This window comes from Vidua chalybeata, chromosome 5 (genome assembly GCF_026979565.1).
Source record: "Vidua chalybeata isolate OUT-0048 chromosome 5, bVidCha1 merged haplotype, whole genome shotgun sequence".
NCBI classification, from domain to species: Eukaryota; Metazoa; Chordata; class Aves; order Passeriformes; family Viduidae; genus Vidua; species Vidua chalybeata.
Window position 1 is genome coordinate 22,738,971 of NC_071534.1, and position 24,761 is coordinate 22,763,731.

Consider the following 24,761-nt stretch of genomic DNA (forward strand, 5'->3'; position numbering starts at 1 on the left):
TGCTATGGAAAGAGAGAACGAGTTGCCTGTAAATCCTAACAGCTCAGGAGGCAGAAGGCATGCAAGGGCAAGCTAAACCCATTTGATATTTGGTATTTTTCAGGTCCTGTGAGTTTGGAGGTCTCTGTCAAATTTGGAAAGGTTGTGCCTTGCACTGCTACAATAAAGGTCACAAACCCAGAGAGATGAACTCCCCTGGGCTAAACCTGGCTTTGTTGGCAGAACCCTTTCCATGCAGCACTACATGTGAAACAATGGTCTAATAAACTTACATGAGGATTAGTACGTCTAAACATATTCAGCAAAACTGCAAGCAGAGATGCTTTTTATTCCTAAATCACCAAGCCCTGATGATGTAAAACATTAGAAAAACCTAATGCTGAAGCACAGAGATACCTATTAAAGGAGAGCTTATATAATCTCAATTTAATTCTTCTTCTATTGATGTGAGTTTAGAGATGGAATAACGTGAGTGGCTCAGGCCAATATGAAACATGAAATCTGACCCTCCACATCCATCTTCAAGGTGGATGGAGGGTCATATTCTTTAGTGCCAGCAGATGGCATCCATACACTTTGGGATCCCTGCTTCACACTTCCCACTGCACCAACGCAACATTTTCCTTTCATTGGAGGAGCCCGAGTGTCTCACATGAGAATATCTACCAAACTGGTAAGGAACTTCGTTTTTATAAGGCTCAGAATATTTCCTGTACATTGTCCAACCTGATAAATTAGTGGACTGTGAGGATTAGATCTATTATCTCAGAGATTGAAATTGAAGTTAGATCTCACAAAAATTAACTACTACATACAATCTGTCATTTGCAAGACACTTTGATGGAAGTTGGGAGATTTTCATGCAGCTGCTCTTTCTTATGAACTTTTCTAAGCTATTTCATTATTCTGAGTTCTTTGGATTAAGCAGAGTATCTAGAAATCCAAAGATTTTACAGGCTAAATAAGCGCATCATTTATCGAGCATTGCCATGGACAGTTTGCTTGGAGGAAAACAGCACAAAGATGCTTTAGAAGTAGTTTTTCAAGAGTGAATGTGAGACTGGAAAAGACACTTTTGTGTTTCTAGTTTTTCCAAGATTCACAGAAAACAGTAGGAAATAGCTGAGGTTTGACTGACCAGCTGACTTCCACTTGCAGAGCAATGAATCTCAACAAGAGGAATTTATTAAAACAATTTTGATATGACAAGGCTTGTTGATAATATACTAGAAAGCAAAATGATTGATGGCTCTCACAGAAACCAGACAGATTCCAAAGGACAAACTGAGTACACTTGTAAATGTAATATGAAAATACATTATTTCTGCCCTCTGTATATCTTCAAAAGAAGACAGTAATGAGGGAGACCTAAATTACTTCTAATCTTTTGGGGAGTGAAGATTTCATTAACTTTAGCGATTTCCAGGTTAGACTGTACACAAGCACAACTCACAAAGTCAAATGCCAGACAGGAAAAAGAGAAAAGCAGCCTTGAACTCACCAAAGATGTGTCTTGGTAAACCCAGTGTTACTGTAGAAGCTCTAAGTGGAAAACCTGTGATGGAACTGAAAGTGAACAGTGCAATACTTGTGTATAGAGCTAGATGGCTGCAGTGGCACACTCAGAATGTCCAGATTTGCTAATTCATTGCGGATGTACTTTTGTTTTGTATTTTGCTTCATTTCTTGGCATTTTTATTATGTACAAATTCCATCTACTTTTGTCCTCTGATTCTTCTAAATAAAGTTAATCAGCTTTAAGATTTGCATCAAGTGGCTTTGAGTAATGGCAATTTGAAACCGAGACTATTTAATTTTAAAGTAAAATGTTCAGTCTATATTTTTTCTACATAGCTGCTTATTTAACTAAAAAGAAAAGAGAGAAGTTAAAAAAATTTAGGTAACTACACATATTTAGAGAAATATCTTTTTAAAAAGGAATTTTCTGGCAGGCAACCTGCTTGTATCATCATTTTATAACCTTGCAGAATATTATATCTCAGGAACTCTATTATTACCCTAGGCAGTAAATTGGCACAAAAGAAATTTAACAAAAAGATGAGCAAAGTGTTGGCGGGTGTGGGAGGGGGAATACATCTTAGTAGCTTACACAGGCATTTCAGAACTTTTTTGGGGGGGAAGGGGGTGTTCTGTGTTAGTTTAAAAGATTAAAGTTTGCAATCTGCACTAGAGGAGAGTTCTTGCTGAAGTCTGTATACCAAAGCTGGCTTTGAATTGAAGAACTGTTGTAATTAGATTACTGTAAATACAATAAGAAACTCACTCCTGGTGGTCTGAGGAGGAGTGTCATAGGGCACTGGAGAATTGTGTTGGCAGGATTTGGGACAGTTTGACTGAAAGCAGAGAATACAATCTCAAAATCCTTTTAATCTTCCCCCCACCTCCCCAGTTCTTTGGGGATTTGTTTGTCATTAAGTAACAGTCAAAAGATTAAGGAAGTATAAAATGACATTAAAGCTCACAAGTACTTCTATAAAATTATCAGTGCTAGCGTAGTCTTCAGCAGGGTTTGCTTCTGCCAAGACTGTCTAGAGCCAGGCAAAATGGAACGAAAAGAGGCAGGCAGGCACAAAACCAACGGTGCAAACGTGGGCTGCAGTGCCCGTTGTGTGCCTGCACCACGAGCGCGAGGCCTCGCAGAGCTGTTGCTATGTGTCTGGGCTCAACAAGCTTAAACTTTGCATGGCCCATGCTAAACTAATTTGAGTCAATTTGTCTACATCATTTCAACAATCGTCCTGTGCATTTTGAATCGTACATACAACACTGCATGATAAAGGCCCACCGAGCAGATGCCGACTGCTCATTCTGCCGTGGTCTGGCTGTTGCTAGCTCTTCACCATGGTTTCTCCATATCCTAGTGACAATGTTAGTTTTTCCATGTTGAGGTTAAGTCTGTGCCTGGCTAGTTAAGACTTTTCTTTACAGAGGACAGCTCCTATAACAACTGCCAGCTCTAAGCATGACCTTTAAAAATGAAATGAGGGAGTGTTAACTGGAGGGGTTTTTCTTTTTTTTTTTTAATCTCCCAGGGGAGTTCAAAGGAATACAAGCAGATTTTGCAAGCAAAGTTTTAAGCCTGAACAAGAAAGAGACACCAATATCAGAAGATGTTATCATAGGAAAGCTGATCTAACCTGCTTACAATTAAATAGTTTCCATGTAATGGGTTTTGACTCACTTGTAAACATGTACTTTGTAAGACAGTTTTATTTTTGAAATTGGAATCAAACAAGAATAAAGAATTAAAGCAACTCTACTCTATGCCTAGGTAATATAATAGGACTGATCTGCAGCCAGTGCAAAACAGTATAGCTACAGAGGGAATAAGCTGCATGATCCCATTTTCTACCAGCTAAGGATTTAGTCTTTGAGAGCATCATTTTTGGAAAACTCCAGTATTTGATGAGTAGAAGAGCAAGAAGGAGCAGTAAAAATATACTACATTCTCATGTGTGATAAATCCCTGCAAGAGGCATTAAGGTCCATGTGTGTTCTGTAAGGAGACAAAGCCTATAATTAAGGTTTTTATTATTCTTGGATTGCCTTGATAGTTTCACTGCATACCTCTCCTGAAAAAGGATTACCTGGTGAGTCTTGCTGGTTTGGAGCCCTGGATATCTCCAGGGACAGACTGGTTCTTTTTCTCTCTCTCTCTAATGAGCTATTGAGGATTTTTTGTGGCACCCACTAAATGTGGCAGCCATTTTCGTATTGCAAACTTTGAGAAAATTTTCAGTTTTGACTGCATTTCCAAAATAACATCGCTCTGCCCAAATGGTCAAAATCTTACTTGGGATTAAACTTTACTGGTTTGGGGGGGAGGGGGGCTTTGGGTTGGGGGAGGGTTCCCCTTTTTTTTCTTTTTTTTTCTCAAACCTAAGATATTTAGGGTAGCCTCTCTGAGTTGACCAAAATTTTATTCCAATGAAAAAGAAACAAGGATATATTGTCTAAAGAGTCACTTTTCCCCTGTCACAGAAAAATGCCAGTGAAAATCTGTCAGTGAAGTCCATGCTTTGGGAAATGTTTTAATGCAGAGGTTTGGGTTTTTTTCAGTATTTGCTCTCCACATGATAAAACCAGAGAGACAGGAAACATGGACAGCTCTAAAAAAGAGCTCAGAAGCTCTTTTTAAAATGCACATCCTGCAGGCGTGCACTCATCGCATTCTGATTTGAATTTTAGGCCTCAAAATAAAGTTCAGTACTTTATTCAAATTCAAATGAACTGTGCTATGCTCTGGCAGCCTCTAAGGATGTGGCAGGCCTGCAACACCTCAGAAAGTGGAGGGGGCAGCAGCAGCTTGCAGACTAAACCCTGGCTGCCCCAGGACAAAGATATTCTAAAATCTCTCTTTTCAGGCAAGCTGAGCAGAGAAAAGGTGCACATGAAGATCTGAGATGTTCCTTCCTTCAGTGCTACAGCTAATAAAGATGCAGCAGAGAGCTGCATGTTAGAAAAGCTGAGTTTGAGCTTCCTGCTTATGACGGTGCTGTAGGAGTGTTACAGCATTATGGCAGTCTGGGAGGGGAATGGACACACTGGATATAGATACTGAGCTCCCCTAGGAGATCCAAGGGAACAAGTGTCTGCCACTGTTGATAGAGTCACACAAATAAAAGTGAGCTGATTGCAGATAGGTTTACCAAGAGACTTTGAAAGACAGTATCAGCAATAAATCTGAATCTAAACAACATGGGTTTATAGGATAAATGTGGGAGATGGTGAGTGCCTGAAGTTAAAAAAGGAGCTGGGCACTGCAAGGATTGTTTTACACCTCAGCCCAAAGGGACATCTCTGGCCTGAGCCTTGGCTCCCTTTGTAAAGCCCTCTGGGAATCAAAGACAAATTTGCTTCCATTTTTTCAGAGGTATAACTCAAGTGAGAAATGTTAAACCCCACCGTTTCCTGGGCATAGATGCCATGACAGGTACAATTGCTCTCATGGTAGAGCGATATCTCCCATCCTCATAAGGCCACTTTTGTTCCCATGTGTACAATGCAGTTCAGCACAGAAAGCCTCCATCCAGACCAGTGTTGTTCTAAAACAGATCCTTTTCTTTCTAAGTATGACTTGGCAAGCAATATGCTTCTCAGTAAGCACTCCCCTTCAGACTACTGACACACCTCATGTCAGTAAAAATGTTCATGTCAGCATTGGAAAATCATCTGAGCATTCACCTCCTCCAAGAACTACCCAAGCACAATTTTTACCTTATTTATAATACTCTTCCACCCAGCTTAATTTCCCAGTCAACAACAGAGATGAAAGCAAAAGCAGGTTCACCTAGGAGGAGTTAGTTATTAATTATTAAACTACAAATTATGCAACATCCATAAAGCTTGTCAAGAGAAAGGTGTCTGGCCTTAGCACTGTGCTGGGAGCTGCAGGACCCAACTCATTCTGTCCCTGACTTATCCCTCCTGACGTGGGAACAGTCAAGACAGAAAAGGCAAAAATTTGCCAGATTTTTCTCTGAAATGGACAAGATCCCCATAGGGAGCCATGGGCCGCCCAAGCCGGTCTCAAACAGTGCTTTGTTCCAGGGGGAACAGCCCTGTGAGAGTGCCAGGGCAGTGCTGGCCTTACTCTCTGCTCTGGGCATCAGCCTCTTCAGCAGGTTGGGAATACAAAATATGACAGGGAACATTGGTCCCACGAGCACAGATCTCAGCAGAGAGCTCTCTGTGTATCTCAGCAAGGCTAAGCTTTATGCTGCAAACGAGTGCTGAGTGCTTTTCTGCCAAGGTCACAGCCAGCTTGCTACAGGCCAGGCTGCCACTCAGAAGTGGCAGGGAGATGGGGACAGCCCTAAGCCTCCAAACCACAGCCAACCTTACCCCTAGGCTGATGTTGAAGTCACCAGTGGGGAAGCACTCTGGGCTAAGAGAAGGTTGTCCCTCCATTGGGTATCTCAGCTGCCCACTGTGTGAAGCAGGGACAGGAGCCTCCTACAAGCTCCTGGTACAGATCCTCATGGGAGAGGCAGTCCAGTGCCAAAAGAAAATGGATAGCAGCCCTTGGCCACAGTGCTTTGGAGGTATTACAGTCACAGGAGCAAGTGGAGCTGGTTCTGCCAAAAAATGAAAACATGATGAGCACCTATGAAAAGGGAATTTTTTTTTCCTAGGATATTGCTCTTCTAAATGATAACAACTGCTCTGAAACTCTCACAGACTATTGTTTTTTTTCATCAGAGTTGTCCTTATCTTGTAGCTTCAGTGTGACCCCCAACAATGAGCAGCAGTTGTTACATAAGCAGTACCCCTGTCTCCACAGGCACAACCATGAGGAACAGATGCTGCTCTTTGGGGTAAACTGAGTTACCCTAATCTGGTTTTATAGAACAACAATTTAACCTGTTGGTGCCATTCCATTTTCGTCATACAGTGAGCATAAAGCCATGCAGTTTTGCACAATAAGGCTAAAGTGCTAAGGTTTTCAATGTTTCTTAAGGTGCCTGGGCCTGGTCTAAATGTTATACTGCACCTTATCTGGGGAGCAAAGCACTCCTAACTTTTCCCAGGACTTGCAGAAGAACCCTCTTGCATTGAAAATCCCCAACCAACCAAAGAATCACTTCAACAGTTAGTAGCAGCCAAAGGCTGCAAAAGAAACAAAACAAGGTGGGAGACTCCAACAAAAGCTCTGTGTTTACTGCTGAGGGAATGAGGCAAGATGGGGGAAGGATGACGGCGCTTTGAGGATGCTGAAAGGGAAAGGAAAAATATTTTTGGCCCAAAATGGCCCAACCCAGGCATTTCTATCAGCCACTGCCTTGTCCTGTCCCACAGTTAAAGTCAGTTTTTAGAAAAAATGCTTTTGCGAAATTTGAAATTCCCCCTGGCATCTCTTGCTGCCTATGCTAAGCTTTAGCAGAGTGTGTTGTTATTCCAAGTGCTAGCCAGAGCATGCTTGGTACACTGCAGAAAATGTGTTCTCATGCTGAGTACCAATACTGATCTTATTTACACACATAACCCCTCATATCTGAGCTGTGTAAACTGCTTCTAACAGTTCCTTTCCTTTCTTTGTTCAAGCAGACAATGGTATTTGGAAATTTATTTTAATGCCGCTGAGACAAAATTGTAATTTAATTTACAAATTAATAATTCTCCCCTTTAAATCCCCTTTAGCTCTGCATGCATATTACTTAATAGCTTATCTATATGACTATCAAATTCTTACTGCTGTGAAAGAATATAAGTGACCCTTTGCTTGTACAGCAGATCAAGAGAGGGAAAGGGGGATATGGCTCCTCTCTTCATTCCCATCTTGCAGAGAAAGGACAGAGTTTGGCTTCCTATGGACCTATTTGCCAGCTTTTTAGACAACAAGACAGCGAATTAGAGCTGCCTCTGGGAAGACCTTTGTGATAAAGAATGTAACACACGAAACCCTGCAAATCCAATGAATTATAAAGATACAACTTAAAATATCATTCACCTTAAAAGTTACTCCATTCTCTTTTCTGCATGGAACTCTCCACACCATCTTTTGTGGCAGCACCAGTGCTGGGGAACTTTGCTTTCCAGCGGATCAGTCCTATACCCCTATAGCTGAGGTGGGTGCCCGCAGTGAGGTGTCTCACCTGGTCTCCATGGCCTTTGAGTTGGCTCCTGTGGATGAGGGTAAGCAGGAGGGGATGGTAGTGCTAGGCAAGCTAAATAAGCCCTCTGCCTGTCTGGAGGGGATAAAAACCCAGAGGTTATTAGGGATTTAATAGGCTGAGTAGAGAGGATGGGCAATGCAGGTCAGCTGGGTGAGACTTTGTTGCCTCGGATATGGAGCCTGCGTGGCTGTGGAAGCTTCTTAGTGATGGGTCATAACACCTGGCATCTTCCCTGTCTTTACTAAAAGTACTTGTGGGGCTGAGGGTGGTGGAAAGCAGCAGCTGAGCTGCTCTGCAGGTGTTTCAGGCCTTGACAGGGCGAAAAGGTGTCTAGGGGGGAGCAGCACTGGGGGAGTTGTAGAACTTCAACCACTGAACTGCAGTGTTTTCCTTCTCCTTTCACCTCTCCAGCTTCTTTTGAGTCTCAGGCTAACTCCTGGATCCATTCAGCCCCATTCCTCTGGTCTACAGAAAGCATTTTCCAAGGCTTCTGCCATTTTACCTTGCTATTTAAAAAATGGCTTTCTGAATAAGTGAAACAATGAAATAATACAGTAGGACCTACCATGTCAAATTATAAATTAATTGAAAACATTTAACTTTGAGAACACCCCATCACACACACACACACCCTTCACCCTGCAAAAGGCAGCATTAGAAACATTCTTGTATTTAGGTAAAAATGTGAGGCCTAAGCAGTTAAAAGGCAATGTGCTCTAAAGCCTCCCTAATCTATTTTCCTCCAATTCTTTCCACCTCTAAGAAGCTTGTGGAGTTAGTTGTCGATTAACATTCAGGAAGATTGTACTCTGTCTCCAGTTCATTGCTCTCTTGTTGGCTTATTGTTATTCAGAGCCCATTTATTGTAGATGAGCCATTCATTTTCCTCTAATTGGATGGGATTGGATTTCACTTTCATTGTTGGATGCATTGAAAACCCTGGAGGGGCTACAGGGATCAGCCCACGGCTGGGAAGATTTAACTTAGCACAAAGTTTAGGTTGCAGCTGAAAGAAGCTACAATTTTTTTTTTTTTTTTAATTTTGGGGTTTTTTTTTACATACAAATGCATCATGGCTAGATTTGCAACTCTCCACTGTGATTCCAGACACCTTATTGCATAACATACTTTTTGGTATTTTTATATAGTTCCTCACCAAAACACTCATAACATGGGGATTGTTAGGAAGATTTCTGAGCGTCAGAGATCCAGCAAGGGCTTTGCACCAATGTCCCTCCTGTCAGGATCCAACTGGCTGACTCCTTCAAATGTTTGGATTAAATCATTTCACCATTCTGCGATCCTGCACTGTAACATCCTCCCTTGACAATCTGCTCAGAACCCTCTGGGGCAATACAAGGGTCTGCAAGCAGAAGGCATTTCCAGAGCTGCACGCTGCGGTTACTCACACCACAGATTGCTCCTGCAGCTGCTCTGTCCCCACCTAAGGGCAAGCTGAGGGTGGAAGAGCCTGCCCAGCATTGATCCACAGCCTGGCTCTGTGGCAGAGACACAATTCTGGACCAAACCCCTGTCAGCCATCTCATCTCTCAATCTGAAGGATTGGAAGCAGAGCTAAAAATACACCTGGGCACCCACGTGTGTATCTCACTCAGGTTGCTGCGTATGGGAGCTCCCTTCCCAGCTGGAAACACGGGGTGACCATGGCAAGGCTGGCACAGTTACTCTGGGCTCCTTGATTGCAGCATCTCACACCTCACCAGGCAACTCAGGAGTTGCAGCGGGGCAGAACAGCCCTCCTTGTTCACCTGGAAAAATATCTGCTGGGAGCAGGCCTCAGGATCTAGCTACCAGCGTTGAGAGGCACTATGAAAATTAAATTCGAGGGTTTGATGTCAGAAAAAAGGGTCTGTGATCTGCTGCAGGTTGCTCTGGAGTCAGTGTAGAGATGGGAAGCCCTGGAGGATGAGTGATTCCTCCCAAGACAGGTCTCCCAGGTGGGCTGACCTGCTTTCTAGAGCAAAGAAGCCAGGAGATGCCTGCCTTAGGTGCAGCCCTGAGCCTCTAGCACATCCCCCAGATGTCCTCTAAGCATCCCTAAACTCACTTCTAAACATCATCTGGCAAGGTAAAGCCAGTGACTGCCTGTGGGAGAGAAGGGAGATGAAAAGGAGCAGGGAGGAAGTAGAGAAAGCTTACTGTGGTGCGATGGAAGGGTTAACATCTGGCCTCCTGCAGATGTTTGTCTTAAGGGGACCTGGGGGCTGGCTGAGCTGGGGTATTTGCATGGGAAATTCTCCAGCAAACTGCAAGCATGTACTGGAGCTTTCCCTTGGAGGGGGCCCTATTTTGCACCTCTCTTTTCTTCTAGGCCACAGATTTTTATTAAATATTGGGTTGATGTATCTCTGACACCCTCACTGTGCTGGCAGATGCATTTTAAACTGGCCAGCAGGTTTAAAAACACCAGAAGGTACAAAGAGAAAGGATGGGAACTCTCGTGTGTCTCCACACAATGCTGGTGTTATTAGAAGGATGAAACAATTACCAAAGGAACTGTTGAAAACGACCCTCTGCCCATGCACACAAGAACAAGCAAAACCCATTTCCTACAAATCTGTGCCCAGGTCCTGATAGCACATAAGAAGGTACCAGCTTGATCCCAAACCCTTTTTCCCATTTTATAAAGGCAAAAGGCATGCTTGAACCCTTCCATCCCCTGTCCCTGGCTCCTTTAGTTTAATTTTAAGTGACTTGACACCTCTGAGAAACCCACATGCAGTGGAAGGAGACCAGCAGAGAGCAGCAGAGCCTGGAGGGAGGCAGAGGCACCCACACGCCATGTAAGTTGAAAATAAGAGAACTAACACTAGTCCCAAAGTTCAGGCTCTGGCTGAGACACAATATACTGGCAACCTTAACCACTAAAACTGACAGACCCAGAAATGAGGACAATAGCCAAAGGTCCCTGAAATTATAAATAAATATTAAAAACAAGAAGTTTCACCTGCTGCTTGCTGAGATTTGTTTAGAAGGTCTGTGGGAGACACCATATGTGAAAGGCTTTAACATGAAAACCTGCATTAGAAGTAGCTGGTCAAAAGCAGAGACATTTTGAGGGTCTCCAGGTCCCTCACAGCACATGGAACACCAATGGCACCAGCAGGCAGGGCTGCCCAGGTTCAAAAATGAGTTGACCAACCAAAGAGCTTCAGATGACAGCAAAGCCAACCAGAACTCACAGTCTGTCACTTCAATGGTCAATTATGCACGTGAAATACTATTTTTAGCATTTTTCAGTTCCATTAAATAAATGAAAGTTTTACATACCTTCTTCCTACAGAGATATTTGGGGGTTGTCAACATCTGGCTCTTGGTGGTTCTTGGGTTCTCCAGGCCCCTATTAAACAGTCTGCAAATGATAATTAAACAAAGCAAGTCTGTGAGCTCAACAGCCACTATCCCAGGCTTGCATCTCCCCTGGAAAATTGTGCTGGTCTGCAAAGAAAAAGTTACAAAAACCCATCTGCTCTGGCTCCCACACAGCCTCCTCTCAGTCTTCCCCTGAGCATGCTGAGCACCATGATCATAAATCATCTCCCTGGGTTTTCCAGGCCTCTACAGATCCGTGGGTTATGGGCAGGGGGCTGGCCACGGCCATGGTCTCTCCAGCACTGTACAGAGGGATCAATCTCCCCGTAGCAAGTGGCACATTCACACACTCCCTGTGCAGGGACTTGTTGGCTTTGACCATCACACACCAGCTCTGTGATACCTCCAGCCCCTTCAGGTTGTTTCCCAAATCATAGGTACATGGGACACCAAGTCCCCCAGGGCCACAGGTCTTACAGAACTCTGCTGGACATTTTCCTTTGGAGAATGTTCTCTAACAGCAGCTCCAGCTCAGATACTGCTGAGTTGCTTTACAGCCGTGCTACATGTGCCACACCAACTTGAGCGTTACTTCTCATAACATGACCTCTTATTCCAGCACAGCTCATGTGTTCCCACCTTCAGCCCGGCTGCAGGGGAACCTTTGCCTGTGGAATCACCCCAACCCACACCAGTGAACACACCAGTTGTACCACACACTCAAAGTTCAGGTATTTCTCTCTTCTTTTTCAATGTTTTTTTCCCAGCTGTCAACTACAAAGAAGAAGTGGGACTCACACAATGAGTCACTGTCACAGGCAAGGTTTGCTTCCCAAAGTCAGTCCCAGTTATGGGTGGGGGAATCTCTTAACTCTTCTGTCCTTGGGCACAGCAACCTTTCAGTTTTTCCTGAAAAAACTGAAGAACTGTGGATACAGGACATCAGCCATACCAAATTCCTCTTCTCTGGGGAAAACCAAAGCCAAACTGGTCATCCCAGAAACACAGCATCACTGGGAGATATTGATCTCTAATGGTACAAGAGTTTTACCACATGAAATCTAGCAAAAATAGTAAAAATTATGGCCTTTTAAAACTCTTTCAAACAATTACAGAAGGAAATGAGAACTTTCTGTCCCATTTTAATGTCCTGCTGCTTTAGTAAAAATTTGACATGACCGTTCCATTTAATTTCAGAACTTTTTTTCAATTACCTGATTTTGCCTTGTCTTCAGTTACTTATTTTTCCTTCCTCCCATTTTTACAGAATTTGCAGAGGCTAAAGGGAATACATATACACATGCAAAACTTGAGGAACTGAGAAAAGAGATAACTCTTTTTTCCCATTTGACTGCCTTTTCCAGATGTTCTTGAATGGGAACAACACACCAGGAAAAAAGAGCCTTGAATGAAAAATAAATTTTAAAAAAGCGGTGGGAGTAAAGTATGATAAAAGTGGGAAAGTGAAAGAGAAGAGCAGACAGTTCCTCAAAGCAGGATATCCCACCCCAGACTGCATCTCCTCCCACTACAGAAGCAGAGGTTATTTGCAGGCTCACCAGCCCTCCTGGCCTTGCCTGCTGCCAAGGATTTATGTTCCAGGAAGCCTCTTTCCAGGCCCAGAACAGGCAGTGGGAATGCCTGGACCCTGGTTCTCAGCAGGTGGATACAGCAGCTCTGGTGGTACTGCTGCAGCCAGGCCATGCTCTCAGGACACCCCTGGGAAACACAAGCCACACTTACAGAGGCGTTTTGCCTTAGGCCGGGAAAAACTGTCCTCATCTTCCATAATTATCCAAGAAATGACAATGAACAAATGGCTCCCTGCCACTTGTTACTTTGTTAGGAGTTTGCCTCCATGCAAACCAGCTGCCTCATGACCTAGGGAATGAAAACTGCCCGATTCTTGCAGGTTTGCACCCAATATTGCCATTTCCTCACTGCATTAATTCCAGCTGCCCATCCCTGCACCCCTTCCAGCCCTGCTGTTGCTCTCTCCTTGCCTCAGGAGCGGCCCCAAGCCGTGAGTCTCACTGGCTGAGCACAATCCATGGGCATAGCCCAGCCTGGCTCCCCAGGGAAGGACATCCACCATCACCCCACTGCCCTTATGTCCCACTCTTACTGTTTTGATATGAATAACTACAGCTCCCCTTTTCCCTCCCTGGCACAAAGCTGCCCGCCCCCCCAAAGGCAGCAGCGTGTAAAAGTTGTCGCATCTCCATTAAACTGTACGCGCTCCGCCCGCCGGCCACAGTGCACTTCAGATAATTCTTTGATGCAATATATTTTCAGGATAGGCTTTTGTTTTCTTTCTTGGCTGCTCACCCTCTTTCTGTGGTCAGTTTTGCTCATTTCTCTTGTAAGCTGTCTAGAGGCAGAGAAAAGGCTTTCAGTTTTAAGCAGTTTCCTTTTCAGTTCCCCTTTATTGAATTCCAACCTCCATTTTTTTTTTTTTTAAGCATAGGGACATCATTTATCTTAGACTTTAAGTTGCAGGGGCCTTCAAGGGGCTTCTTTTTTTCTTTCCCAGCTGCATTTGTTGACACACAGTCAATCTGTTTTTTGCCTTCGTTCCCCCTCTTCCCCCCAGCAGGCCATAAAGTATCGACAGCTGTGCCCTTTATTAGCATAGCCATTTTAAGCACAACAAGGGGGAAGAGACTAAATATATTACAGCCATTACCTCTGTCAAAAAGTGACAATTTTAAAACATTTTAGCTTTTCACTGTGAAAGCTGGCAGCACAAAAGAAAGTGCTATAATTTTATTGTAAATGCTTTTTAAATATGGGTCACTTGGCCATAATCAATAGAAAGGATGGAAAAGTTCAAAGCTTGAGAACAGTCCAGGCAGATTGCAGAATTTTTTTTTTTAAAGGCTTGTCTTTAAAATATGCTAATTGGAACAAAAATACAACAGTGAGAAGCATGCAAAATAAGATCTTGTTCCTGGCGGTTTTGTTTTCTTTACAGCACTGTTCATGCTTTCCCCATCTACTTATAAGTGTGTTTTACAACTTGGATGGGAATTATTCCTCCCCAACAGGGTGTTACGAACATTTAGGGACTGAGAAAACAGGAGGGAATCCAGACAGTCACTAGTCTCTTCTCAAAAAGGAAAAAAAAAACACTAATAAACTACTGTTTTTTTTCTAATGATTTTCTAGTGTGATGTGCCACAGCACTGTGATTTACCAGGCAAGCTCACTTCTTGAGCATAAAATAATCATGAAGCCTGAGAATCCTGGTAGTATAGGTTCAGGTTCGAATTCTTGTTGGGAGAAACTTGTATTTTAAGTTTCTAGAATGAAGAATTGGGCTTTTTGATTAGACAAGGACTAACGCCCACAGTCAGCATCTGTAACAAGCTCTAAAATGTAAAAGAGGGCTAATGGATCCTGAAGCCTGATGATCTTGGCTACTTTTCTTTCAATTTGTAATGGGTTTATCAGGCAAAGAGGAAGGGGCAATCTCAGCAGGGTTTATTTTGAATAGCTTCACCTTCCTCTCCATTTGTTACATCTGGAGTGAACTTAGAAGTCTTTTCTGTTATCTTTCCCTCTCTAGTTGCAATTTTTGCTGGAGGTTTCACTTTGGCTTTCATATTTCCGAACGTATGTAAAACTCAGCTTATACCAAGGCAAGTTGTTAAACAGGCTCCCAAAAGCAAAGCTGCTTTAAAGAACTTGTTTAAGCAGGAAGCCCATGAAATCCTGCACACAGACTTATACAGTACCTGCCAAGAGATGTGATACAGCCTTTGTCTTGTGGTGGCTCCTGGGGGCCTGTATCCCACTGCACTGAGCAATCTCTAAATTTGCAGGAGAGCAAGCGAGCATCCTGCTGTGGGAAGAGTGTGGTCCATGGCAAAGGGGAAACTGGAAGGAATTCTCACCACCCATCTTTTGGCAACCAATTTAGCAGTTAAATGTAACCAGCTGGTCTCCCCAGGCTCCCTCTGTAGTCGAGGGAGGGAAAGCAAAGCTCCTGCAGAGGGTCATTCAGTGCACCCAAATGAGCCTTAGTCTGAATTGTCCTCTCTCTCATCCGTGACTGGAAAAGGAGTTAGAAGAGACTACCCGGGTAATTTAGCCAGCTAAGATGGGTGGTCTGAATAATTCCTTCCCCACCAACCTCTAAAAGCCTGCCTAGGTACCCCACAGAGATTGGCATGCTGTCGGAGGGATTGATTCCCAGGCACATCAGCAGCTCAGTGATCTCTGCTCTCGCCTGCTCTGGAGAGAGCTGGGATGCTCGAGGAATGTACCTGGTCCTGTTGGACCCTATAGCTCCCAGCCAGGACAGAGAGCTGAGCTGACCCTCGTGCTGTCAGATAGTGCTGTAGGATTGCTTGTGGCAATGGTCAGATTTGGGGTTTGGGGTTTTTTCCCTACCTGACAAACTGCATCCGCTGTCCTCAAGCCTGGCCAGAGGCCACTGGTGTAGCAGCAGCTGCAGGTCAGCCTGGCCCTCAGAGCTGTCTCATGGCTGAACTGAAAGTGGCTCCAATGCCGCATAGAGAGGGGACAGGGCTGCTCCTACCTCCTTCTCGAGAAATTAGTTTGGTCTGTTCCTGTGGGACCCCCTCCTCCTCCTCACTCACACAAGCCAGGAAGAGGGGCTTGCTCTCAGGGAGGGCAGCAAGGCACAGCAGCACGGGCATCTCCCAGTGTGAGACTGACTGCGACACCCACAGCGCCACAGAGGCCTGGGCTGAGGGCAACAACCTAAGGCAGGCACAGCCTTCCACAGCAACAGGGAAAAGCAGAGGATTAACAGGACTCACCTGCACTGCTGTGGTGAGAGGAGGAGCCCTGAGAAACACTCAGCTTTACCAGAGTCACCACCTTTTTCCTCGCCTCATATCCACCTGGGCCTCCCGGCAGCCTCATGCCCGCCCTGCTTCCCTCTGGCAGCAGGGGAAGGCGGGATGGGCTCCCTGGCCCGGCTCGCTCCAAGCTCGGGGAGGGCTTCCAGCTCTCCCCGTCAGGCTCTTCCTCCAGTGCTGAGGGAGCTGCTTTCCAGACACAGCTGGAGGATACATGGAAAAGCCAAAAGGATATCGATTTCCCCCAAAATTCCTGGTCTAAGTATTGCATCACCAGAATGACATGTATTTTGGAGAGAAACAACTTCAGGATGAGCAAAAGCTTTTGCATAGAGAGCAAATGTTACCTGATACTTTCCATAAGGGCCAGATTCGTGCAAGTAACTAAGATGTTAATGCAAGAATAATTTTCATTTGTAGGATTAAATAGTTTTGGTGGGTTTTTTTTTTGTTTGTTTTTGGTTTGTTTGGTTTTTTTTTTTTTTTTCCCTGTCTAAAAGTGAGCCACATCTTTGCACTACTACTAAATCACTGCTTTTCCATGCTTGACCAGAAAAGGATCTGACCTGGGCAGCTGTTTAACTTGCTGCTCAAAGCCCAGCAAAGTCTGGCTCTCAACTGTTTGAACAGTGGAAGAGTCTTTTTACAACCAGCCTTATTAAAGCACAGGATTTTATTAGCTGTTTTGTGGTAATAAGTTGAAGTACAATGTTGTGGAATGTTCCTTCAGGAGATTTGGGATCTTGTGTACTTTGGGGTTTACTTTCCTCTTTCTGACTAGGGTGCTTAGCAACCCACTAATGCTACAGCTTTACTGTAATGTTCTCTTCCTTAAAGCCACCTTTGGAAACTGATTTTTCACCCAGGTATTGAAGATTTGAAGAACTGTAAGAAAAAATACACTATTGCCTAATTGTTCTGGGTTGGGTTTTTTTTTGGTTTTTTTGTTTGTTTGTTTGGTTGGTTGGTTGGTTTTTTGGGGGGGGAGGGGGGTTTAAAGCCTTGGCAGATTTTCAGGTACTTGGAAGAACTCAAGATATAGGGTAAAAAAATCTACTTTGACCACACACACATACAGGAACGTTGGACGCTCAAAACATCAAACATAATGCGGTTTTCCTCCTTGGCAAATTTATTTAAAATTCTGGTAATTGTATCACATTTTTAACAGATTGTAAACGACCCTTTTTCCTGAAAACCGCTTTTGGGGCACATGAAATTTCAATTAGCATTTGGGAATACCTGCCAGGAAGTTTTCACAAACATTTAAACTAATATATCTGTATTATTTTACAAAAGAACAAAGTGTTCTGACAAATTTCAGCAATTTCCCATCATCTTTTGTTTCATAACTCTAATGGGAAACAAAGAGAAGCAAAGCTTCCAAATCATTGATGAACTTTAATGAGAACTGTGTTGCTTTAGACTATTGATGCCAAAGTAAAGACAAACACAAGATTTCAGGTTTGGGACTGACTGTGGAAGACACTTTGGGAGTGAAAGGTACGTCCCCAAAACCCACTGGGTAACACCTTTATGGTCACCACTAGAAAACCTACTGATGTTTTTACTCAGAAGGGAGTAAAATGAAACTTTTCACTTAGAGACCCTTCTTGACACTGCCCAGTTTGCCAGTTTAAGCAAGACTCAGCTGCCCAAGCCTCCAGTTTTGGAGGATCAACTTTGAAAATAAATTCAGGAGCAAAATTTCACAGTACACAAAAAATTCCAGGGAGTTCCTTTTTTTAACCTCACTTTTCTCCAGACTCCCATCCAAGAGAAATCCTACCATATGCTCAATTACTCTGAGAACACCAGCCAGCACAAAAGGAAGCAGAGGCATTGCTGATTTGAAACACCTTTGTCCCAAGATATTCCCAGATCTCCAGCCAGTGCAGCTAAGGTTGGACCTATTTTTGTAAAGATAAACCAAAAAGTCTGCAGCAGCCTTGTCACAAACCATCCCCTTGGAACAAGAGCTGCTCTGGGGCACTGCACTAGTGCAAGTTGTGCATTTATCTACATGAACCTGCACTACAGGCAACCCAGCTATGACAGCCACTCCTGAGCTGGAGGATTCAGGCCTATGCTTGGTCTTCACTTTTTTCTTTTTAATTGAAGCAGCATCCATGGCTGTAGAACCTTCTACAAGCATCTGTTTCCCAAGATAAACTAAACAGAACTATTTATTGTAAATGTTGCTGCCCTGTGGCAAACGACAGGAGGCAGAGCACAAGAGCCTCTCTTGCTATACTGCTTGTAACAAGGTCCCTGGAGCTTGTTATTGTTTTATTAATCTCTTTAGCCAGCTAATTGTAGGAGCATATTCTACAGCTTGTAAAGCAGCAATTGAGATTTTGCTCTTTTTCGTGCTCTGTACTTAGTGCTCAACAGCAAGAAGCCCATGACTGAAACAACTCCCTCCCCAGCCCCAGCTGACACCAAGACAGTTCCTTATTAACAGGGCTGGGGAAGTTTTGCTCCTGGGGGAGGGATCACAAATTCTTTGCACCTGTAGGGTACACAATACTTGCCTGTGCTGGGCTCAGAGTAGTCAGTGCATGATGATAAACATAGAATTACATTTTGGAGACCCAGCTTAGATGTGGCCAAGCACATTTCTTACTCTTGGACAACTGGTCCCTTCCACTTGTGGAGTCATAAAGAAGAATATGACATAACATATTACATATGTACCAAGAAAACATTGCTGTGGCTGGGCAGTGTCCTTTGGAAATACAAACTGAACCACTGAGAGGACAGCAGGGCATTATTTTTTCCTTTTCAGTTCTTTTGGAAAACTAAGATCATCTGTAGAAGCTCCTCACATAAGCAACCACAGCACAATTTCAAACCAAATCCCCCTTTACAGGGTCTTTGAACACCAGCTTCCTTAGTTCAGAGAACCAGTGTTAAGTCATAAGCAACAAAGACAAACTGGAGAACCAACACCAACCTCTGAAATATTCCCAATGAATGTCATGTTTAAGCTTCTGCACAAAATACAGAATTCAAAACTAAAGCATGTATTATTCTTCATGTAATTCATGCTGGGAGAAACACACAGAAAGAAACCAAGCAGGCAAAGAGGCAACAGCCTAAAACTTTAATCTTTGTTTTTTTTAAGAGTACAGAATTGAAAGTGACGCTTTCTTCTCCTTTCCACCCTCCCATTCTCTATTCCATTGCTTCCTAAGTTCTGTCTAAGAGGAAATATTTCTTTGTTGATTAGTTTGACTTCCCTTCAAGTGAGGCATAGCAGTTAATCTCCAAAAGTAGGCCCCAATTCAGTGAAACACTGGCACATGCACTCCAGTCCCCTCCCATTCATGGCATCATTTAAGTGCAATTCTTGAACACCATTTTCAATAGGGATGTTTTTACTTAACCAAAGAGAGGAGGAGGAGGTATATTCTTGTGGTCTTAACCAGGGAGGGAGGGAAGACATACAAAATCCATCATCTTGTTCCCAATTTAAAGGCAGTTTTAGAAGCAGTCTGTCACTGACACATTGTTAAAATCTTAAGCAGCAGCTTAACTGGAGAAGTCTGTAGCAGTAAGAAACCCCAGGGCACTTCAAAAACAGGAGCTTTGATATCACTGCTCAGTGCCAGCTAAAGCAGCCTCACAAGGTCAATCAGACTTCTAAGTCTAAACACCTTCTGCTCCTAATGCCATTAAGTAAACACACTTCATTAATACAATTATATAAAGAGGAAGACTGGCAAGACAAAAGGTTATCAAGAATGGGAAAACCTACAGAGTTCAGAAAACAGGATTCTGGAAAATGAAAGTGGACTTTATTTTACACTGTAGGATTTCACTTTTTATCCTTTTGAAATACATTTAATTTTAAATTAATAAAGACCATAAACTAATAAATTGATATGTTCTCTAGACAGACATAATAAAAATTCAGACATTACAGCACAGGACCCATCATTTAAATATGCCAATAATAGAACAGTTAAAGTGATGCTGGCTAATGTGAGGATAAAAGATGTGGCTCTAAGGAGAAATATGGATTAGAGAAGAATTGAAAGTAAAGCAGGTGATTCCTTAGTCTGAATCTGAGCTCTCTTGCTTGCTGGTGTGGTACTGGCTGACTGCTTCCTCCAAAGGAGCCATTGTCCCATCCGGCCGCACTCCCATTGGCTTTATGAGCTCATCTCTGTGAGGGATTGAAAAAAAGAATCCATATTAGCATGTGCACACTTATCAATTCCCATGTGTATAATACAGTCACATACAGTATATGCTTTGGTACATAATGAGCCTCTAAAAGGAAGTTTTTCCTCCTAAAGCCCTCTCTTTTGAAGAAAAAGGCACAAAAAACCTTCCCAAATAGGTGGGAGGGGAAGAGCAGGACAGATAAAGACTTCATTCATGTAGGCCAAACCTACTTAGCCAATTAAAGACACCATGAAAAGTCAGTGCCTAATAGGCTCAAGACAAGGAGCAGGTTCACTGTTTTGGATACACAAACTAGCTTTTCTTCTGAGAGTTCTCTCTAACTGCCAGTTCTTCCTAAAATTTCACCTGCCATTCTGGCTAATATATGCCCAAGCAATTAAAACAGTGATTTGATATATATTCATCTTGTTGAAGGAAATAAATCAGTTAAGAGAACAGACTCTGCCTACACCACTACTAGGGGTTTGTTAAGGACTTGCTGATTCATTTAAAAATAGCTGACTGATTCTAATACTATTGCTTTTGTTTGTGGCAGTTTAATTACAGGATTTACAGCCATTTTAATCTCTTCAAAGCTCCAAAGGCCGCTCAGCGGTTAATCCAATTATATCTACTCTAAAAGCTACAGCCTCATCTAAGAGATGATTAATTATTGATTAAGCCAATCAAAAAGTATTAGCAAAGATTTCTTTAATCCTTACTTTTTATCACCTAATTTATATGTGGATTATGGCAAAAGCTGTAAGGGCAAAGATAACATTTTGATTTTATGCTGAAAAAAAGGGAAAATACCTCTAAATATTCAGGAGTCACCTTAAATAAAGGAGCAGAGGTTTGATGTTAATTTACCCCTTGGTTGAAAGGCAGCCCAGTAAAACTGTCAATTTAACATACATCTACCTCCCTCCCAAGCCACGGACAATAAAACTGCATCACTCGGTGGGGAAGCTAAGACATCTCACCAGCTCTCTGCCTGGTCTGCACTACTACCTTGGCTGAAAAAAGGGAAAACAATTCCTTGTACACAGCTAGCAATCAATCCAACCTTGATGCACCCACAGGAACAGCAAGAAAAGCAACATCTGAGTCACATGGCATGCATATGCCAGACACTGTACAGACAAGATGCAGTTAAATCAAATCTCCAAAAGAGACCAGCAAGAAAAATGCCGCTGATTGTGCAGATGTGACAATCAGATCCTACAGCGATAAACTCCCAAATGCCACATGAGAAACAATTGCTGTGGCTTGGCTGACCAGGTCTGGTGGGAAGCCTGAGGCCAGGGAAGGAGGTTTGCAAGACCAGATCAAAGAGCACGGTCCAGGCTCTCCCTAGTATGTGTGGAAGAGTAGGATCCATCTTTAAACAGACTGGAGAGAGCTTGCCATTACTTCAGGATTGCCAGTGAGTCCCCTCTCTTCTGGCAATGGAATCCATAGTATGCAGATTCTGCCCAAGTGACAGCACTCAATGTCTTGGAGATGTGTGGAAAAGACACCTCTGAGCCCTTGAAATCAGATTCGAATGGGCTCAAAACATGAAGATTGCATAGCCGGTGTCCAAAGAGAACCAGAACCCTGCCTGCTGTAGGGGTTCCCCAAAGGCAAAACTGGAATGCTTTGGAGTTGTGACTAATAGCAAAGACTTTTTTTTTCCCACAGAGAAAAAATCCTATAAATCTAAGGTATTTTTTGTTTTTCAAACTTAAAACATCATACAAAAAACATATCCTCTCAAATGCAAAAATGTAGCCATGAAGAACAGAATCATCATTGCTTGCCCTTTTAATAAAGCTGAAAGGATCCTAGACTTTTGTTTTAAAAATCCCAAAGCGTACTCTTAAGTTGCAACATTTAATACTGCAGCCAGAAGTCAAGGAATCACTTAATTTTCAAGTCATTTACCATTTATTTTTGGTAAAGAATAATAATGGCTAATAAAGGATAAAGAATTTGTCCATGAAAAAGGAAAAAGAAACACAGGAAAACAAGGTCCCAAGGTCCCTTTATGTGGGGACCTCCCTCTTCTCCTAACAATTCTTGGGACTCTAAATATTGTCAAGAAGTCCTATCTCAGTATTTGTCAGTTATAAAGGCAAAGCTCTTTCTCTGAGGCTTCCCTTTTCCAGCCTCACATTCACAAACTGCTTTAGCTTTAGGCTTTAACCATGGGAGCCAGGTTGAGCTCACATTGCCTGGAGTAACAAGGAGTAACTTGCTTATCAAGTACCTTTCTACTTCTGCCTGAGCTTCCTGCTTTGCAAGTCCCTGAGCAGGATGCGGGAGGGCTGGCAGGGGTTTGCTGTTCTCTGCATTAGGAGGCTGAATTCCACACATCCTTCCTCAGGCAAGAGCTACCCAGTAAAATTGAACTGTGTGAAGACAGAAATATGCCAAGCCACCAAAGGAAGAAGGAGAAACAAGGATCAGCCTATTTTATTTCTAACCACAATCTAGACCTCAACTGTGCTTTGACACCCTGGGGTACCTGAGGATGTGCTCACTGTCCACAGGGAGAGACAAGGTGAGAAAGGAAGTGCCAGGAACTGACAGGCAGAGCCTCAGAAAACAGGTCACTGTCCAGAAACTGAATGTTTATAGCACATCCATAGGGCAGAACATCACTGGCCTCAGCCCAGTAGATGGCAGTGGGAATTCTTCCATATCTATGAAGTTCCATACAAGCATACAATATGTGTATTTATACATGTTTGAACATCCTTAGGTGACCTTCCACATACTCAAACACATCTTGTAGCACTCATTTTTTTAATGCAAATAAAGCATTCTATTCAAGTGTACTTAGGAACATACCATAATTAAACAGTTGGTAAAACACATTCTCTTTTTCCACTTGCAGATCTCCCAAGAGTCCCTTCAAATATATCCATACAAATTCAGCCCTCCTGCTTGCCATTTAGCTTGCTAACGACTCAAAAATCATTGCCTTGTTTTGAAGGGTGACTCTCTCCTGCCTGCTGTCTGTGCTGCAGGGCAGCACTGCCACACAGAATTAATGATGGTGTCTGTAATCAAGCAGCCATCATACAAACACCAGCCTGCCCCTTTGATAAAGCAGCATCTTGGGGACCTATTCACCTCCTTATAATTGAGTGCCACATAATAGTTCCGATCCTTTCAGGGAACATTATTTTGTTCTATGATTAAAAAGGGGAAGAAAAAAAACAAACTCTATGTAGCATTGCCTTCTTCATTGATTCTATGATTAATTTTGTGTTTTTAATGAGTAGGGTACCTTATTTAGACAGGTTCTCTTACTCGTTTTGTTGACTTCTGTTCAATGTACAACAAAACCCAAGCTGTGATAATTGGGGACCATTTTATCAGCAAAAGGATTCTTGCTATTAATACAAGGTTGGCTTGGAAAAAGCATCCTGACATTCTAAATTAGTCAATTAATATACAATTCTACCTACCAGTTATAAAAGAAAAATGTTAGCATTTTTCCAGACATTTTAATTAACACGGAGTATCTCCAATAATCTATTATATAGACAGAATATCACGCGACACTGACTTAAGGTGGCTAACTAGATGTTTTGCAAAAAAAAAAATGGAAGGCTGAGTTAAATCCTTGCAGATCTGTGGAGTTTTTCAAAGCTCAAAGATGTGCATCATGTGCAGAGGACACTGATTTACAGTCTGCAAACAGTTCTCAAAGAACCCACAAGACACTACTGCAGACAAAAACCACGGAGTTAGATCAGGGCCAAGTTCAGGCATCCAGGATCAGCCTAAGTAGTATATACATCTCCCAAGAAATGCAGTAATTGAGATTTCTCATGTTCATTTATACTTATAATTTGTATACATTTAATGATTTTTAAAAAGTAATCTCACTCAGCCAAATTTGATCAAAATACTAATTTCTATAAAAGCTTTTGAAGAATCCAACTCCATGTTAAAATATTGGCACAGGGGAAATGGGTTCGTAACAATATTCAGATTTCCTACAGTTATTTTGAGAAATCAAAACTGAGTAATTAACTTTAATTTAGCCTTGTTGATGGTCGATTACCTCATGAAGAGGCCCAAACACTAACAACCTAGAAGAGTTGAAAAGCTTGGGAAGTATGACCTGAAATGACCAAAAGCATCAATCACTTTTACATGACCTCAAAAAATTTCTATTTTTCAGTGCAAGTGCTGAAAATAAAAAGAAACCTGAAAACCAAAAATCCACTGGCATATTACAGAACTAGGAAAAATATATCCCTTTGTACTTACAGCTTCAATAAACCTTTACAAAGGGTACAGTGCAAACATTCAACAGCCATTAACGAAGGCTATAATTTCTCAAAGAAGTAGTACTGCCCGGAAAATTTGTTTTCCAACTTCTGATACTCAGCCAGTCAAAGTCAAATCTGGAGTGCCCCAGTGAAAAACTGGCCTAATTAGTCTCATCAGTCAGGAAGGGAAGTTGACAAGTTTGTTAGTCCTTCAACTTTATTTTTTTTCATACTTTTCTTCAGAAAAAGTGTGTCAGCTCTTTAAAACTTAACCTCCACTGCTGGGACAATACCAGTGAACTAAGTAAACCTGTTTTGCTGTACTTCACACAAGTTTACTCTAAGCTCCTGTTCAGGTTACATTAAATTATATACACTTTCTCAAGATGAGAAGAAGTTGTTTGTTCCTGTTCAACTTCCTCCTCTCTATAAGTAAAGCACTGCATTAAACTGAACCTGTTCATAGCACATTTCCCCTCCTATGATGACAAGAGAGAGAAGGAGAAGCAGGAAACCTG

The 24,761-nt window shown here is 42.6% G+C and overlaps 1 protein-coding gene across 2 annotated transcripts in view; it reads right to left on the reverse strand.

Moving 5' to 3' along the window:
- Positions 1-18,884: 18,884 nt before the first annotated feature.
- The window catches only part of RIC8B (RIC8 guanine nucleotide exchange factor B), a 32,352-nt gene continuing 26,475 nt past the window's right edge, over positions 18,885-24,761 (reverse strand). For both annotated transcript variants that reach the window (XM_053943164.1, XM_053943165.1), the window contains exon 10: positions 18,885-19,970. In XM_053943164.1, coding sequence (XP_053799139.1) covers positions 19,859-19,970 — 112 coding nt within the window. In that variant the 3' untranslated portion in view covers positions 18,885-19,858. The remainder of the gene's footprint in view (positions 19,971-24,761) is intronic.